Source organism: Bubalus bubalis, chromosome 9 (assembly GCF_019923935.1).
Source record: "Bubalus bubalis isolate 160015118507 breed Murrah chromosome 9, NDDB_SH_1, whole genome shotgun sequence".
NCBI classification, from domain to species: domain Eukaryota; kingdom Metazoa; phylum Chordata; class Mammalia; order Artiodactyla; family Bovidae; genus Bubalus; species Bubalus bubalis.
In genome coordinates, this window is record NC_059165.1 from 30,210,857 (window position 1) to 30,229,426 (window position 18,570).

Here is an 18,570-nt window from a genome sequence, read left to right on the forward strand (position 1 = left end):
CCTAATCAACCCTCTGCAGGTCACCCCACTCTGAAAGCCTGTCCCCTGATGCTGGGGCATGAGACTTAGCCCCGAGACTTTTCTGACAGCCCGGGTTCAATAATTGAGGATTATTTCCCCCAAAACAGCCCTTCCCATGTCCCGGCCCTCCCTACCTTTAACGCTAGGCACCCGTCCATGTCAGGGGAGGCTTCCTCTTCCCCTTCCTCCTCCTCTTCCTCCTCTTCCTCCTCCTCGGCTGCAGCCTCGTTCTCGCTGGTCCCCTCCTCATACCTCCTGTGATGACAAGACACTGTGATTACCCACAGCACCCATGCTCACCCGCTCACCTGCCTTTAAGTGCATTCAGGGCAGGGCTTCCAGGCATTTTCTGGATTAAGGACACTTTAAAAAATCAATTTTAACGAGGTATATTTTTGCATATAAAAAAAAACTCATTTCCTGTAATGTTGGATGAGTTTTGATGTGTTCCCCTGTGTAACCACTACCACACTCAAGAAAAAGAATGTTCTTGAAAGTTTCCCTTATATGCTTTCCCAGATAATCTGCTCCCACCCTCAGCCCATGATTGATCAGCTTTTCATGACTAAAGATTAAATCTGATCTTTCTTGTGTTTCTTAGAAATGGAATCAGATGATACATGCTTTTTTGTCTCTGGCTTCATTCTCTCAGCATCACATTTGGCATATAGTATCAATAATTTACTCCGTCTTATTGTCGAGTCATCTTCCATTGGATGGATGGACCACAGTTTGCTCATCAGGTGATAAACATATGGATTGCTTCCATTTCTTAGAAATTAGGAATAAAGCTTCTGTAGACATTCACCTACAATTCTGTGTAGAAATAGGATTTCATTTGTCTTAAGACACTGGATTAGTTTGCTAGGGCTGCCATAACACAATACCATAGACAGGGTGGTTTTAACAACAGAAATTTATTTCCCACGGTCCTGGAGGCTAGTAAAAGTCAAGATCAAGGTGTGGGCAGGTTGGTGACTTGTAGATGGCCACCTTCATGCTGGGTCCCCACGTGGTCTTCCCTCTGCGTCTGCATCCCCGGTGTTCCTCTGTGTGCCCCAATGTCCTCTTCTTATAAGGACACCAGTCATACTGGATTAAGGCCCACCCTAACTTTAACAGACTCATGTTAACTTAATCAGCTCTGAAGACCCTGTCCTCAAAAACAGTCACATTCTCAAGCATGGTCAGAGCTTCAATATCTGTAATTTGGGGGGAGACAATTCAGACCATAAGATATGTATACATACTCAGGAGTAGAACTGCTGGGTCAGACAATAAGTGTAAGTGGTGAGCTGGTTTACCCACATGGTTATATCATTTTATGTTTCCACAGTAATGTTATGGGAATTCTGGTTCCTCACCTATACTTGGTAACATCCATCTTTAAATTTAGTCATTCAGCTGATGAATACTCGTATCTATTGTGGTTTTCATTGTACTTTCCTGTTGAGAATTTCATTGACCATTCAGATTTTCTTTTGCAAAGTTTCCATTAGAATTTTTAGCCCATTTTAAAAATGGGTTGTCTTTTTATTACTGAGTTGCAAGAGTTCATTATATATTCTAGATAGGAATCCTTTGCAAATATTTTCTCCAAGTCTGTGGCTTGCCTTTCCTCTTCTAAATGGTGTCTTTCAAAGGACAGAAGCTTTTGATTGTGACAAAGTCCAATTTATCCCTTTTCCTCTTTAATGCTTTGTGCTTTTTATGTTGTACCTAAGAAGTCTTTGCAAAGAATTTCTCTTGTACTTTCTTTTAAAGGTTTTTTAGTTTCAGCTTTTATGTTTAATACTATGATCCATTTCAGATTAATTTTTGTCCATGGCACCCAACATTTATTTTTTTCTCTATGGATATCCAATAGGGTTGCAGCACCATTTGTTGAAGAGACTTTATTTTTGGTGATACTCTTCATAATTATCCTTTCCCCTACGACTCTGAGCCTAGAAAGAGTTGGTGTGACAAATGGATGGCATTTGTTAATTAGTAATTTATCTCCATTCCCATCTTTACTTTTCAAAGACATACATAACCGCCAGGCTTCTGATCAGCATGAGGCAGTATTACCATACAGAGCTGAAGGAATTTCAGCCAAAAGCAGCGAGTTTGACATCTCATTAGCTGGCTCAGTGAGACTGTGGATAAACACAAAATCTCCCTTAGGATTTTCCCAACAGGGAAAACAGATCTTGGCTCTCCACCCTCAGCCCTATGCTGAAAACCTCCCTGGCACTTAGATGGGGACTCTCGCTATGGAAGGGCCTCTTTTTTCTCTCCTCTGCCTCTTGATCCACTCATGAAAGAGGCACTAAACATGGATACCAGAGGCTTCCCTGGTGGCTCAGAGGGTAATGCAGAAGACGTGGGTTCTATCCCTGGGTCGGGAAGACTTTCTGGAGAAGGGAATGGCAATGCACTTCAGTATTCTTGCCTGGAGAATCCCATGGACAGAGGAGCCTGGCAGGCTACAGTCCATAGGGTCTCAGAGAGTCAGACACTGAGCAGCTAACACTTTCACTTTTCAAACATGGCCTCGATGACCTCCGGGTGCCACGCTGAGGCCCTTCAACCACACCGAAAGCCCATCATCTCAGAGACTGAGTAGGCCTCGCTCAGTGTCACAGGCCACTCAGCAGTGCAGCCAAGTCTCCGCTCCATGAAGTGCTCAACTGCTAGGGAAGTCTCTTCTTTGTGACTAAGAAGCTGATCGACATATTTTCCAGGAAAGGAAAAAAAAAACAAACCCTCAATTGTAAAGAGAAAAATAATTAGACACATCTTTTCACCCTTTGGAAAAGTGGCCAAAAATCAATAAAAATTGAAAAATATGTATTTGATATTTGTAATATGTATTTGATATCAAGTGAGGGTTTGGGGAAAAGGTGTATCCCTGTGGGGAGTGTTAATTAGAGCAGCCAATGAATACTGTGAAGTCAAATTAGCAGTACCTGCTAGAAAAAAAACATGTATATGTTCTTGATTAAATACTGTTAGATTATATTGTATCAGAGAGGACGTAGCTTTAGGGGCACTCTCAGTCAGTGCTGCTGGGAGCATTTACAATCCTGTTTGAGAATGATGCTGCAAGACCCCGTAAAATATAAACCACACATGCCCTGGGACCCAGCAAGGCCACTTCTCAACCTTTGTCCTAGACAAATACATGTAAGCTCCCAAGGAGGTAAATACAAGGGTTTTCACTCTAGCATTGTTTGTGATTATATTCTCCTGCATGCGTGTGTGTCTCTGCGACATTATGGACTGTAGCCTGCCAGTTCCTCTGTCCATAGGATTTACCAGGCAAGAATACTGGAGCGGGTTGCCATTTCCTCCTCCTCCAGGGGATCTTCCGGACCCAGGGCTCGAACCCTCGTCTCCTGCAGCTCCTGCATTGCAGGCGGATTCTTTACCGGTGAGCCACTGGGAAAGCCCCTATATTCTCCTACATTTTCTAATCCTCTGAGAGTTTTGCTTTGTTTCTGAATCTTAAAAAAAGATCAAGTCTTCTGATGATACGCATTAAAGAAACCCGAACCAATGAAAGGAGGGAACAACAGCGGCATCCTCCACTGGGCCTTGGGTACGGAGGGAGGAGAAGAGATGAGAACAGAAGACCAGTCTGCGGAGCCCTCCACTCTAGAGCTGAGCGGGCAAAACAGAGCTAGTTAACATTCCAGGACCAAAAGAAGCCTCTAGCATGGGGGGAGGCGGCTGCAGATGGAGCCACCCCACTACCGCAGCAGCTCGGGGGGACTCCAGCCCTCTTTGTAAGTCAGTGTCTGGGGAAGTTTGAATGGCCAAGGGTGGGGAGAGAGGGGGCCACAAAGGGTGAGGGAACAGAAGGTGGTTGCTAGGAGACAGTGTGAAAAGCCTCAACACAAGCTTGGAATTTGGTGGAAAACCACTGATCTTGTGCCAGGGTTTTGGAAGACAGGTCCTGGGCCGATTTCCGGCATTGGGACCTTTGCAGAGTGTCAGAGGGAGGGGAAGAGAGGGAGAGAGGAAGGGGGAGAGGGAGAGAGAGAGAAGAGGAAGGGAGAAGAGAAAGGCAGGAGAGGGAGGGGGGAAGGAGGGAACAGGAGGAAGGGGAGGAAGGAGAGAGGCAGTGGGGAGACAGGAGGAAGCAGGGAGGGAGGGGAGGGAAGGAGAGTGGCGAGTGACAGGGGGTGGGACAGAGAAGAGAAACTGAGACAGTTGAGAGAGAACCCTAAAGCAAATGAACATATAAGAATTCAGGAACCTGGCCCTATTCTTCATCGCAGGGAGGAAGAGTCAAGGAGAACAGGAAGAGAGGAGTCAGCCCAGGGGCAAAACCCAGCCCACTGCCTGTTTCTGGACAGTCCAAGGTCCAGGCTGTGAATGGTTTTGATATTTTTAAATGGCTGGGGAAAAAAAATTAAAAAGAGGGTGATATTTCACGACATGTGCAAATGATGTGAAATTCTAGATTCCGTGTCCGTACATGAAGGTGCAAGGACAGAGGCGTGGTCGGCGGGTGTGTGTACTGTCTGTGACTGCTGTCACACCACGATGGCAGAGTTGAGTGGAAGCAACAGAACCTGCCTGGCCCACGAGGCAGACATTCACTATCTGGCCCTTTCTAGAAAACACCTGCTGACCCCTGGAGTAAAAGGTATTAAGGAGAGACTTCTTGTCAGACCAAACATAGAATTTAGGGCTGTAACAGAAGAGTCACTGCGTGCTGCCTGTGGGTCAGGGTCTGTTTTAAGGGCTAACCATGCATAATTTTCAGAGTCTACAAAATACCCCATGTCTCTATGTCACAGATGGAGAAACCGGGTTTGGAGCCTGGTTCTCAGCTCAGGCTTCACCTTAGAATTACCTTGGATGCTTTTTTTCCACCCCCACCACCCCCACCCCCCAAATTAATTTATTTTTGCCTGCCCTGGGTCTTTGTTGCTGTGCACGGGCTTTCTCTAGTTGTGGCAAGCAAGGGCTACTCTTCGTTTTGGTGCATGGGCTTCCCAATGTGGTGGCCTCTCTTGTTGAGGAGCACAGGTTCTGGGTGTGCAAAAGTTTAAGTAGTTGCAACTCATGGGCTCAGAGAGCAGGTTTGGTACTTGTGGCGCCCAGGCCCAGTTGCTCTGGGGCATGTGGAATCTTCCCAGACTAGGGATCAAACCCATGTCCCCTGCACTGGCAGGTGGAATCTTAACCACTGGGACCTCCAGAGAAGTCCTCCCAGGATGCTTTAAATGTACTGATGCTTAGGCTTCACCCAGATCTAGGATCCCACAAGGAGCTGGCTGAGTGAGATTTTGTGAATTCACATCTGTCTGGACTCAGAGCACATGCACTTTAGCACAACGACACACACTTCCTCCAAATGGCAAGGTTCTGAGGCTGTGCTCATTTCCGAGACAGGATTTGCTGTCTCCCTTTCCAGCTGGTACTTAAGCCGTGTTCCTCTTCCATTTCCTGATAAGAATCTCTATTGTCTCCTGCGTGTCTACTACAAGCTTTGCACTTTTACTTCATCAGTGGCTGGTCCTTCAGTCTCTTCTGATCCTTCAGTCAGTGTGATGTCCCCACGTTTGAGCCAAGGATCAGACAGGGTCAGAACGACTTTCGGCTCTCTTGAGTAACAGTGGCCGCTCTTGAGGGGCGGGCAGTGACCGGAGGAAATGTGGTGTGGGCTTCCGGAGAGCTGGTGATGCTCCTCAGTTTGGACGCATGGGTAGTTTGGCTTCTGAAAATTCACTGAGCTGGACACACACACCAGCTTTTCTGAATGTGCATGATGTTGCAATAAAAAGTTAAAAAATGCGTTGCCTAAGGTTATACCAAAAAAGACAAAGCTAGGGTTTGAACCCTAGTCTACATCACTGTTTCCTAAAGTGTGTGATGAGACCTTCTGTGGGGAGACAAGGGACTAAAGTTTCTGATCACACAGTGGAAAAGCTGTGTCCTGTCCACTTCTTCTTCAGACTTGGTTACATCAAGAAGGACGTCTCTCTTTGGCAGCAGCATGTCTTTAACATAGCTGACACACGGACTTTTTTTTTTTTTTTACTAGAGTATAGTTGCTTTACAATATTGTGTTGGCTTCCACTGTACAGCAAAGTGAATCAGCTATTGTTGTTCAGTCACCCTGTCAAGTCCGGCTCTTTGCCATCCCGTAGGCTGCACTGTGCCAGGTCTCCTTCCCACCGAGGTCACCAAAGAGCACTGAGTAGAGTCCCCTGAGCTATGCAGTAGGCTCCCGTTAGTTATCCACTCTGTACACAGTAGTGTATATATGTCAATCCCAACCTCCCAGTTCATCCCCCCATCCCTCCCCTCCTTGGTTTCCTTGCATTTGTTCTCTACACCTGTGTCTATACACATGAACTTATTCGCAAAACAGAAATAGAGACACAGAAGTAGAGAATATATGACCTTACTTTTAACAGTAGGAGAGATCTTAGTCTTAGAACCTTGGCAAGCAATACATCTAGGTAGATTTTAATATTCTTGTATTTTTATTACATTTAATCTTCCACAATTCTCTTCTAAGGCAGGCTTGGCTCATGACCTACTCAATATCCACTCCTACATTCTTCCTTAGTAACAGAATCCTGAATTTTATATCAACTGAGAGACCTCATTTCCCAGCTTCCTTTAGCTACTGGGTAGGCCAAGTAGCTAAGCTCAGCCCATGGAAAGCAAGTGGAAATTGCTGGGTGGGACGTTCAGGAATGCTCGTTGGTTAAAAGGCACTCATGGAGAGACTGTTGTCTTTCCTCTTTCCTGATGCCTGCCTGATGGCTGGTGACTGCAGCCATTCTGTGCTTAGCAGCCTTGATGATGGAGGTCACACAGTAAGGACAGCAAAGCAGAATAAGAAAAAGAGCCTGGGTTTCCAGTAACATCATGGGGCTGATAGACGAGCCTTGGATTGCCTTTTTCCAAGTCTTCTTTTTTAAGTAACAAAGAAGTAAAAGTCTATCTTGTTTAAGCCTGTTATTTCTGCTCCCTATTCCTAGCTGCTGCTGCTGCTACTAAGTTGCTTCAGTCGTGTCCGACTCTGTGCAACCCCATAGACAGCAGCCCAGGCTCCACCATCCCTGGGATTTTCCAGGCAAGAACACTGGAGTGGGGTGCCATTTGCTTCTCCAATTGCAATTCCTTACTGAGGCATTTTCAATTTATGGCAAATTATACTTATTTCCACTTCCCTTCTGGCTCAGTTGGTAAGGTCTCTGCTTGCAATGCAAGAGACCTCAGTTCAATTCCTGGGTCAGGAGGATCTGCTGGAGAAGGGATAGGCTACCCACTCCAGTATTCTTGGGCTTCCTTGTGGCTCAGCTTGTAAAGAATCCGCCTGCAGTGTGGGAGACCTGGGTTCAATCCCTGGGTTGCGAAGATCCCCTGGAGAAGGGAACAGGCTACCTACTCCAGTATTCTGGCCTGGAGAATTCCATGAACTGTATAGTCCATGGGGTCGCAAAGAGTTGGACACGACTGAGCGACTTTCACTTTCATGCTTATTTCCACTTCTAGTAATATAAAGCTTCTAAGGAATTTTTCTGAACCAAAATAAATGTAAGTGCATCACAATAAACACTAACATGTGAACCAGTATGAATAATTGCTAGAACATAAAATCACAAACTGGGAAGGGACTTGGGAAACACTGTACCAGACTATATACTGCCTTGCTGCCTATAGAGAACCATTGAGAGAGGATCTCCGTTTTCACAGGGGGACACTTCTCTTGGTTGCTGTGGTGTCTGGGGATCTCATCCCTGGGCCCAGGTCCAAGCCAGGTCAGCTCCCAGGGGCGCCCTCACTTACCAGGTGTCTTCCAGGGCCTGTGTGCTGCTCCTTTCCTCCTGCCTCTTCTCCAGCTCCACGGCCGTCTGTTCCAACAGAGCAGACACAGCATCCTGCAGAGACGAAGGCCGATGAGCCCTCTGTGCAAGGCAGGCAGAGCCCCATCTGGCAGGAATCAGACCCTATCACCCTCCCAGTGAACAGAGGGTAAAACTGAAGACCAGAGTGGGCAAGCATCTTGCCATAAGGTTACATCAACTGGAAATACGGTCCCTAGTTCTTCTAACTGGCAATTCTACCGAAAATAATCTCTGTATACATGGACAAAATTTGGAAGATGAGTTTAGTGTTTGCATGAGACAGAATTACAGGTCTACAGCTGCAAGATCATCAAGTAGTCAGGGAGACTGTCCCACTGAATGGTGTCCATGCTGAGGAAGACTGTGTGACTTGAGGAAATTAATTAACGTCTCTGAGACTCAGTTTCTTCTCTAATAATTACTCCACCTCTGATGTCCATGCTTCCCTGCTGGCCCAGAGGGTACAGAAATCTGCCTGCAATGCAGGAGACCCTGGTTCAGGCCCTGAGTTGGGAAGATTCCCCTGGAGAAGCGAATGGCAACCCACTTCAGTATCCTTCCTGGAGAATCTCATGGACAGAGGAGCCTGGCAGGCTACAGTCCATGGGGTCGCACAGAGTCGGACAGTGAGTGACTGAGTGACACACACATACACACACACACCCCCCTCTGATGTCCAGCCATCTCCAACTCTGGGAGAGGCTTTTCCTTCCAGCTGACCAGGTGCTGCCTTTTATAGGAGAAGGGTGCACAAAGCTGTGGTCCAGCTCACCGCGCTTTCAGGCCCTGGGATGGGGGCCATGGCTCCCACTGGTTTGGGTTCCCGGCTCTGTTTCTTCAAGTATTTGTAGCTCAGGAGGTTGTACCACCGAGTCGACCTCTCACCGGACCGGCAGACCTCAGCCAGGCTGATCTGGGCGCCTCCCTGTAGAGGGTGGGAAAAAAGCATAAGCAGGGAGTGACAAGGTATTCTGGGGAAAGTAGATAAAACACCACTCCAGGTGAGATAGAAGCATCCTGGGAGGAAGAAATGGCTGGGTATTGTTTTCTAATAACTCATTCATTCACTGACTTATTTGTTCACTGAGTTGTATAGGTTAAGATCTATTTAGATATTAATTTTAAGGATGGGTTCTCTGATGACTCAGATGGTAAAAAATCTGCCTGCAATGGGGGGAGACCCAGGTTCGAACTCTGGGTTGGGAAGATCCCCTGGAGAAGGGAATGAGCACCCACTCCAGTATTCTGCCTGGAGAATCCCCATGGACAGAGGAGCCTGGTGGGCTATAGTTCATAGGGTCGCAAAAGAGTCAGACACGACTGAGTGACTAACATTGTACTTTCATGGGCTGTTTAGATATTAACTCTTTATCAGATATACAATTTGCAAATATTTCAGTAGCTTGCCTTTTCATTTTATTGACGAAAATGAAAGTTCTGCTGTGCAGAAGCTTTTTCGTTTGAGGTAGTTGCACGTGTTGTTTTTTGCTTTTGGTGTTAGAGTTCAGAAAGATAATCACCAAGACTGATGTCACGGAAAACAACTCAAAGCTATAGCAACAGGAGACTGGGGGAATAGACTGTAACCTATATCTATACAGTTATTACATAGCTATGTACAAAAAATAAGGAAGATTTCTAGGTACTAATGTAGAGAGTTGTCCAAAAAGATACAGTCTAATTCAACAAGACAGAGTCTACAGCAGCCACGAAATTACAAGATTCTTGCTCCTTGGAATAAAAGCTATCGACAAACCTAGATAGCATATTAAAAAGCAGAGATATTACTTTGCTGACAAAGGTCTGTATGGTCAAAGCTATGGTTTTTCCAGTAGTCATGTATGGATGTGAGAGTTGGACCATAAAGAAGGCTGAGTGCTGAATAACTGATGCTTTTGAACTGCGGTGTTGGAGAAGACTCTTGAGAATCCCTTGGACTGCAAGGAGATCAAACCAGTCAATTGTAAAGGAAATCAATCCTGAATATTCATTCGAAGGACTGATGCTCAAGCTCCAATACTTTGGCCACCTAATGTGAAGAGCCGACTCATTACAAAAGACCCTGAAGCTGGGAAAGGTTGAAGGCAAGAGGCGAAGGGGATGGCAGAGGACAGGATGGTTGGATGGCATCACTGACTCAATGGATATGGGTTTGAGCAAGCTCCAGGAGATGGTGAGGGACAGAGAGGCCTGGCGTACTGCAGCCTGTGGGGTCGCAAAGAGTCGGATACAACTGAGTGACTGAACAACAACAGCAACAACTATTTGGGGCTGCCTCATAGGTGTGAATGGTCTGCCTCAGTAAACTGGATGCACTTTGACAGCATCTACGCATTCATTCAATCATTTATTTGACACATACACATTTGCCCAGTTGCCTCTACGTGTCAGACACTGTTCTGGGTGTTGGGAACACAGCGGGATTTAGGCAGAGAAAAATCCCTGCCCTCCTGAGCTTATATTCCAGTCTGGGGGAATCAGATAATCAGTAAGTAACTTCTATATTGTGTCTCATAGAGCCTACTGCTGCTGCTGCTAAGTCACTTCACTCGTGTCCGACTCTGCAACTCCATGGACTGCAGCCCACCAGGCTCCCCCGTCCCTGGGATTCTCCAGGCAACAGTACTGGAGTGGGGTGCCATAGAGCCTAAGATGCCATCAATTATAGAGTGTACTATTATTTCATGTATCACTAAGAAAGAAAAATAGTTACCAATTAGAATATGACCTGCCAGCTAGTACACACTGCATCTTGATTTCAGAGATGATAAAAATGTGAAAATAACTTGCGCCCTAATACCTATGATACGGAGAAATATCAGGTGATATAAAGTGCTGCAGAGAAGATGATATAGGCAAAGTGCAGAGGTGGGGATAAGAGGGCAGAGGGGGCAATGCGACTTTACGTAGGGTGGAAGTCCTCATGGAGAAGGCGACATCTGGGTCAAGAAAAGAATGAGGCGAGAGAGTGACTTTTGCCCATCAATATCCAGGAGAAAAGAATTACATTCAAAAAGGATGGCAGTGAGAAAGGCCAGAGAAGGGGGTGTGCTGGTGTATTCAATGGGCACAAGGGGGCTGGAGGAAGAGTCTCGGGGATCAAATCCGAGAGATGGCAAGGAGCAGACCTCAGAGGACCTCAGAGGACCTGGGGAGAGCAGGCAAAGGCCCAGGTGTTGACTCTGGGTGGAGACAGAAGCCTTCCTAAGGATTTAAGGAGAGGACTGGATGGACTCCTCTGCGATTTAATAGGATCACCCTGGCGACTGTTGGAAAGAGATGAAGGGCGGCAAGAACAGAAGCAGAGAGACCCGGTAGGGGATTCTGCAACTATCAGGTGAGAGATGGTGGTGGTCAGGAGCATGGGAGAAGTGGCTGGAATCTGGAGATCTTCTGAAGGCAGAGCTAGGAGTTCCTAAAGGACTGAATGTGGGGTACGAGAGGAAGAAAGGGGTCCAAGACAACCCTGTGGTCTCTGGCTTGGGCAATGGATGAATGAAAGGGGTTGCATTCATTTGAGACAGTGAAGACATGGAAGGAAAGCTCAGGGGTGTGCTGTGGACACATGATTGGTGATGCTGACTGGATATGCAAGAAAAGATGGAAGAGACAGTGGACGTACAGCACTGAGATGAGTGGGGAGGCCCAGGATGGCGCTATTACATGGAATGGTATTGAAAAGCCAGGGGATAGGACAAGATCAATGAAGCAGTGCATGCAAGTAGAAGAGGGGAGGAGAGCAAGGCCTGACCCCTGGGGCCCTTGGAAGGTGAGAGGTCAGGGAAATGAGCAAGAATCCACAGAGCAGACAGACAGGGAAGCCAGTGTTGGGAGAAGGTGGCCAAGAGAGCGAGCGGTCCAGGAAGCCAAGTCAGGGCAAAGGATGTTGAAGAAGATGGAGTGAGCAACTGAGCCAAACACTGCAGACAGGCCAAGAGACACGAGGATGGAGAGAGCTGGCCACTGGATTCAGCAATGAGGAGGTCCCCAGTGACCTTGATGAACACATTTTTGGTGGAATGATGAAGGCCAGAGCCCACATAATCTGAGATGCAGAGAAAACACACACCTCATTCATATGTTGCTTCAGAGAAAACAAAAGAAGTAATGTAGTAGCTGGAGGAAGAAATGGGGTAAAAAAAAAATTTTTTTTTTTTTTTACAGCATGGGATTAATAACAGCATATATATGGAGAGGTATATCGATCTAGTGGAGGAAGGAAAACTGGAGACAGAGCAGAACGGTGAAGATGACCTTGAGCGAGGATGGTCATGGATGGCAGTGCGGAGGGCCCACCCTGAGCTCTGGGCGGAACCACAGAGCCTGCAAGAAGAGCTAACTGTGGCGGGGCAGCTGTGGGGGCTCTCTTCTGGTTCCTTCTACTGTTCCAGGATTGGGTATAAAGCAAGGGCCTCAGCAGAGGGAGAGTAGGGTGAGGAGAAAGGAGAGGATGAGAATTTGGTGCTGTGTGTGTTTTTCTCCAATTGCATGGGGCAGACAGGAGGGGAGAGTTCACTTTGACAGGGCTGGGGTTTTGCCAAGTGTGGATGGCAAAGTGAAAAAGGAGCAAGGGAGGGTTATAATGGTTAGCTCTGGGGTATGAGTGGGCCTGGGCAGTGGGCTGCCTTTACAGAAGCTGCACAGTTGAAGGGTGAGCAACCAGCAGCCGGCTGGAAAGCCTGTGACCCTGTGATACCACCATAAAGTGACTGTGGAACTGCTGCCCATGATATTGGGGAGGGCAAGACACATATTCCATCCAAACCCATAATCCAGTAGGGTAGTTGATGGCTCCCAGGTAGCACAGTGGTAAAGAATCCACCTGCCAATGCAGCAGACACCGGTTCAATACCTGGGTTGGGAAGATCCCCTAGAGAAGGAAATGGCCACCCACTCCAGTATTCTTGCCTGGGAAATTCCACGAACAGAGGAGCCTACAGTCCATGGGGTCGAAGAGTTGGACTTGACTGAACAACTGATCACACACACTGTGATGGTGACATAGGAAGTTGGAATCTGTGTTCAAATCCAGACTTCTCTACCTACCTACTGGATGACCTGAGCTGGTTAATCAGCCTTTCTGGGCCTTGATCCCTTATACTGCTTCCCCGTTGTGAGGATTAAATGAGATACTGCACTCAAGTTCTTAGCCCAGAACTAGACACACAGACGCTGCTCAGGATGAGTACTACTCTTCTTGCCCGGCTGGTTACGTGGCCCAAAACAGACCAGGGTGCCACCAACTCAGCAGTGCGGGAAGCAGTGGGTGGGAGCTGACAGCCCTTCCTCCACGCATCTCCCTTCCATGCCTCCGCCAGCCACCAAAACACGACAGCCTGACACTCCATGTCCCCACGGGACATGGGAGAAGGAGGCTTCCGGCTGGCCGTGGATGGAGACAAGCCACGGTGGGATGAGCACTTTGGCTGCTGCCATGGCAACCAGCAATGGCCAGACTTCAATTAGGAAGGAGGAATAAAAGGGCTCCAATTAGGAGGATAAAACAGGGTTGAGTCTCTTCTCATTTAGGAATGCTCAGGGCTGAGGAAACGCTTCACTGGAGGGGCCTGGATTTGTTTTTGTTTGTTTGTTTTTTTTTTTGTATTTAATTTCTATTCTATCCTTTAGAAATTAATATTATAGAAATAAATAAAGACGTATATTTTTGGGTGTGCCATGCATCTTGCAAGATCTCTGTTCCCCAGTCAGGGATTGAACCTGGGTCATGGCAGTGAAAGCCCAGAATCCTAACCACCAGGCGACTGGGGAATTTCCTGGAGGCTGGATTTGGAAACGCGTTCTGCTCCATCCTTCAGCAGCACCCACCCTGCTTGCCAAATTCTTGAGTCACTGTCTCATGTTTTGGGTTCCTCCAGGGAGCACCGTGCTGACCCAGAGAAAACTCCAGGGTCTGACATGGGTGCACCAGCCTACGTCCTAACTCTACTCTAACCTTGAGAAAGTTCTTTGTGCCTCAGTTTCCCCACTGGTATAATAGTATGGTACCTAGTTTATAAGATTTGTAGGGAAGATCAACAGAAATAATACAAGTATGGAGTTCAGTTCAGAGCCCACGATATAAACTGCATCCAATTAACACAAGCTGTTGTATTACTGCCAGTAATAATAACAATATAAATGGCAAAGAAGCTGTTATAACCCCAGCTGAGCAGAAAGGTGATGGGAACTGATTTCCAGTGAGAACCAGTGTGTGCAGACACTTCATTTCTTTACATCCTTGCTACGGGGACCAGCAGCACCGGCACTGCCTGCGAGCTTGAGAGAAATACAGAATCTTGCTGCCCAGACTTGATGCATCAGAATCTGCATTTAACCTGCATTTTAACCAGGTAACTTGTGTGCACGTGAAAATTCTAGGGGCACTGGTTTAGCACTTCATTCAGTCCCCAGAGAACCACCTATGAAGTAGTCAGGGTTAGCTGGTTTTACAGATAAGGAAACTGAGACAATTAAAGCATCTTAGGCCACACAGTGGGGAAGGCTGGTGGCTCAGCTTCAGGCACAATGAAGGGATGAGGCCCTGCAATTCCACGGCAGATAAAGGAGCTCCCTGCTCTCTCTCCCCTGCTCCCAATAAGTCTACCTAGAACCCACGAAGAGCTGGGCTGATACCACAAGCTATGTTTGCCCCAAGCCTTCTCCCTCAAGTGCAAAGGTGGATCAAGAAGGACAGAAGGCTGGACAGACAGACAGAGCTCTCACCAGGCACTCCTCCAGATGGCACCTGTCGGTGGTACAGACGTCGACTCTTAAGGTCTTCTGGTGGAGGGCTGGGTAGGACATGGACACCCAGAACACCTCGTTGAACACCAGGGTGTCCGCAGCATCCAGGGGCCGGGTCCGGAAGAGGCAGGTGGTGCTCTCGGAGCACGGAAGGAGAGCCGCTCGGATGTTCCTAGAGGGGCAGGCAAGCATGACAGCCAGGGTCAGGTCGGCCCGGGTCGGGGGCTCAGGCCTTAGGCTACACAGCTGCTGCAAATCCCCCAGGAAGCCACAGAGGACAAGAGTTTGCCATTTCCCCAGTCGCTGTGTGTCCAATCTCGTCTGCCTTCTGTTTGGCCTGCTTTCGGGCTTGCCTTCCTCCTTCCCACATGTCACACCCCAGGCGCTGGCCGGGTGCAGACCACAGAGACAGAAGCTCATACTGATGCTCTCAAGGCCTAGCAAAGGAGGGGCACGGAGGCAGATGAGCTCAATGAAACATAAACCCGTCTGCACCAGGCAGAGCTGAGAGGCAAACAGTGCAGGTCTCTGCTGTATTATTGGCCGTAGGGTTAACACCCATCACAATCTGCCCACGAATCACGCTGATGGGAACTGGCTCCTGAGAAAGGCAGGCCAGGCTCTTTCTGCACGAAACACTAGCGCGTAGAGCAGACAAAAGGGGCCGTGACTTCCTCCTTCACCAGGCTTCAAGTTCACAAGGACAGGGGTTTGTTCGCCACCCCATTCTTAGTGCCGGCACCTGGTCGGGGCTCAGGACGCATATGGAAAGCTGTCTGGGGCTCTCCTCTCTATACCGAGCACGTCTGGCACCCTGCCTGCACCCACGCTCACGGCCCCGACACTGCGCATCATGGTGCACTAACCACCCACAGCGGTCTAGGGGGTCCGTGGTCGGAGCAGGGCAGAAAGGAGAGTGTTCCCTGCGATGGGCATAGAGGGCGAGAGGATAATACACAGCCCGTCAGCTACACACTCACACTTTCTGGTCTTGCTGCAGCAACAAAGCAGAAAGGTTGCTCAGCTGGATGATGAATATTGCAAACTGCTTATTCTTCTCATCATACCTGAAATGAAAAGGGGGCATACAGAGCACCTGTTGGTAACACATTTATCTCTCTCTCCCTTAATTATCACGGACCGAGCTGCTGACTGCTCTGGGACCGTGGGGAGCTGGAGATCACAGACCCAGTGTTTGCAGCCATGCAGGGACACAGGTCCAGACCTGTCAGTCTGATTTTTTTAAAGGGAAGCCAGAGGTTGTGTAAAATTTCCTGAGAGCTAAATGTAGGCAATGAATTTCTATTTAAAAATAATCAAGACCATTCCCCATCAAGAGATGAGCAACAACAGGAAATCTAGGCTGTAGCCCCCCAGGGGTTGACTTCAGTCCAGATGAGATTATAAGACAAAAGCTGTAGTAACGATGATGACCAAACACACCAAGAGGCAGGCGGTCTTGGTCCCTGCCTGGCTTGGCCACTGCCCAGCTCAGTGATACTGAGCAAGGTACAAAGTCTTTAAACCTTGTTTTTTTCTCTTTTGTGAAATGGGGAGCTGGGAGGCATAGAAAGAGACCCCCACCTTTAGTTAGGAGCCCACAGCTGTCAGCGGGGCCTGCTGGTTCTGGAGGAGGGTAAATGCTGGACATGAGGCAGAAGGGGGAGGAGGGGACCTGGTGCAGACCACGCCCCTCTGCCCCGCCCTCCCTTCCACTTACTTCAGGGCGACCTGAACCCGGGTGGCACCCACTGCTTCTGATTCATCACTGTCGAAAGCAGTGGCTTCCGAGACACCCAGCCTGGAAGGCAACACGGGGAAGACAGAGAGAGAGGGTCAGGCTGGTCTGCAGTAACCTGGGGCCAAAGTCATTTTCCAGAGACAGGGTTCTCTCTGGGAGGGAGCAGCAGGTTCTTGAGGAAGAAGGTTTGGGTCTACTGAGCCTCCCTGGGGACCCTGCCTGCCCACACGACTCTAGATCCCTCTCTCCAGGGGGCTGCTCTTTCCCCAATACATGTTCCCTGGCCACACGCCCCGTGACAGCACTCGGGGAAATCAGCAGTCTCCCAGATGTGAAGTATCTCTAGCCCCCCACCCTCCTGTGGGTTCCTCCCACACGCCACAGGGGGCCCGGGACTCAGGGACCCACCTCTGCACGGAAGCCTCATACACACCACTGTCTCCGGCCACGGACTCATCTGACACGGCAGCAGAGACACAGGCCACTTTCAGGCCGCACCCCTGAGCCATATTCACAGCTGGAGGAAGAGAGGGCGGAAAAGGCGGGCTTCAGAAATCAGGATACTGCCATCCCAACATGTACTGTGGATCCCCTGTTGTTTTAAGATGGTCCCACCAAAATCCTACTATCTCTGACCTTTACAGCAAGGTCCTGCGTGTTTTGGGGTGAAGGAAAGGGTGGCAGAGGAGTCTGTGTCTAACATCTCAGACTCCATAGGCAAACCACCTGGGTTCAAATCACACACTGCTTTACGACACTGGGACGCTGCTTTATTCCCTCTAGGCCCTGCATTCCCTATCTGTAAAATGGGGATAATAACACCTACTTTGTTGGGAGGACACAAGGAGATGATATAGAGAAATCCTTAGTATAGAGACTGGGGCAGGGGAAGGGCCCTAGAAACCTGTACTGCTATCCTTAGTTACTATGACTACCATTCCCATCACTACAGTGATGCCTTCCAGATCAATTCCTACACACTTGGGACAATAACACAGACCCTGGGCCCTTGCGGGAGGACAAGAAGGGGAAGAAGGATTTAAGCACTGGCTCTCCTACTTGCCTATCCCACTGCACTCCTAAGTCAGCTCATCTCCCCTGCCCTTGACAGAGGCCCTCTGAAGTCTGTGACCCGAGACTCAGACTCAGCACACGCTGCACATTCCTTCCCTCCCCAGGTAATGGGCGCTGACAGTGTGCCAGGGCCACTGCCAAGTTGAGAGCTGCCAAGATGAACAGGACAGCGCCTGACCTCCACGCAGCACAAGAAAGACAGAATCAGGTGTTCCAACCTCAGGGCCAGCACTTCTGAGCACCTGCTGTGTGCCAGGCACATGGGTGGGGGATGGGGGTGGGGGGTGCGCTGGCTGGGCTAGGGGATGGTGACCGTGAGCCTGGCAGAGGCCAAGGGGCCATCTGGGTGTGGCTTTCTCAGCCTGCATCCCACATCTGCAGCCCTGGAGCCCTCCTGCCTTCAGACCCACCCCGCTCCACCCTCCACAAAACCACTTAAGGAGATTAGTTTGTCTGCTGACTGAACAGTGGCACTAATCACATAACCTGCTTAGCGTCTGAGCTCAGCCTGGCAAGGCTTCTGGAGATGGCATGAAGAAATGCCAGCCTGGGACGTGAGCGGTCCCTGGCTCCCAAGCTGCACTGACGCTGTGGGGTGGGGGTGAGGTGGGTTGGGAGGTAGGGGAGGGGTTGCTCCCCACACCCCACTGGAGTCCCAGCATCCCTGATCCAGCTGATCACAGCCCTTAGACAGGGAGCACCGGAACCCTTCTTGAGCCTCATTAGAGGTTCCGCCTGCAACCCCTCCTCTCCAGGGAACAATTTTCTGAAGCTTTCCACCTGCTGCAGTAGGAAGCCTGTTTTTATTTTTGTTTGAGAGGACTCGGCAAGACTGCCTTCCTGATGAGGGAGCCCCAGGGATCTCCCGGCTCTTCTTCTAAGGAAGTGGCTGGCATGCACCCAGCAGAGCCTTTAATTAACCAGGAAATTGTGTTGCTTCTCCCTTGCTCCCAGTGCCCCTTGTAATCGAAGGAACTGATATTTCTGGGTGCTGCAGCTGCCCCCGCCCCCATTCCTGGAGCTGAGAGGGGTTGAGCTTCTAGCTGGCTTCATGGGAGTCAGAAGCAGACCTTTGCCGACTAGGCGGTCCTGAGGCCAGTCCTGACTCTCCTGCCTACCGAGTCTCAAGCC

General features: G+C 49.0%; 1 protein-coding gene across 3 annotated transcripts in view; it reads right to left on the minus strand.

The window, feature by feature from the left end:
- The window catches only part of WWC1 (WW and C2 domain containing 1), a 158,841-nt gene that overhangs the window by 15,892 nt on the left and 124,379 nt on the right, over window positions 1-18,570 (minus strand). For 2 of the 3 annotated variants that reach the window (XM_025292279.3, XM_044947349.2), the window contains 7 exons: window positions 16,774-16,882; window positions 16,345-16,425; window positions 15,605-15,691; window positions 14,604-14,796; window positions 8,653-8,805; window positions 7,822-7,913; window positions 156-276 (listed from right to left, as the gene is read on the minus strand). In XM_025292279.3, the coding sequence (XP_025148064.2) occupies window positions 156-276; window positions 7,822-7,913; window positions 8,653-8,805; window positions 14,604-14,796; window positions 15,605-15,691; window positions 16,345-16,425; window positions 16,774-16,882 (836 nt within the window). Of the gene's footprint in view, window positions 1-155; window positions 277-1,241; window positions 1,968-7,821; window positions 7,914-8,652; window positions 8,806-14,603; window positions 14,797-15,604; window positions 15,692-16,344; window positions 16,426-16,773; window positions 16,883-18,570 lie in introns of those variants that run through there. The other variant, XM_044947350.2, reaches the window with a different exon arrangement.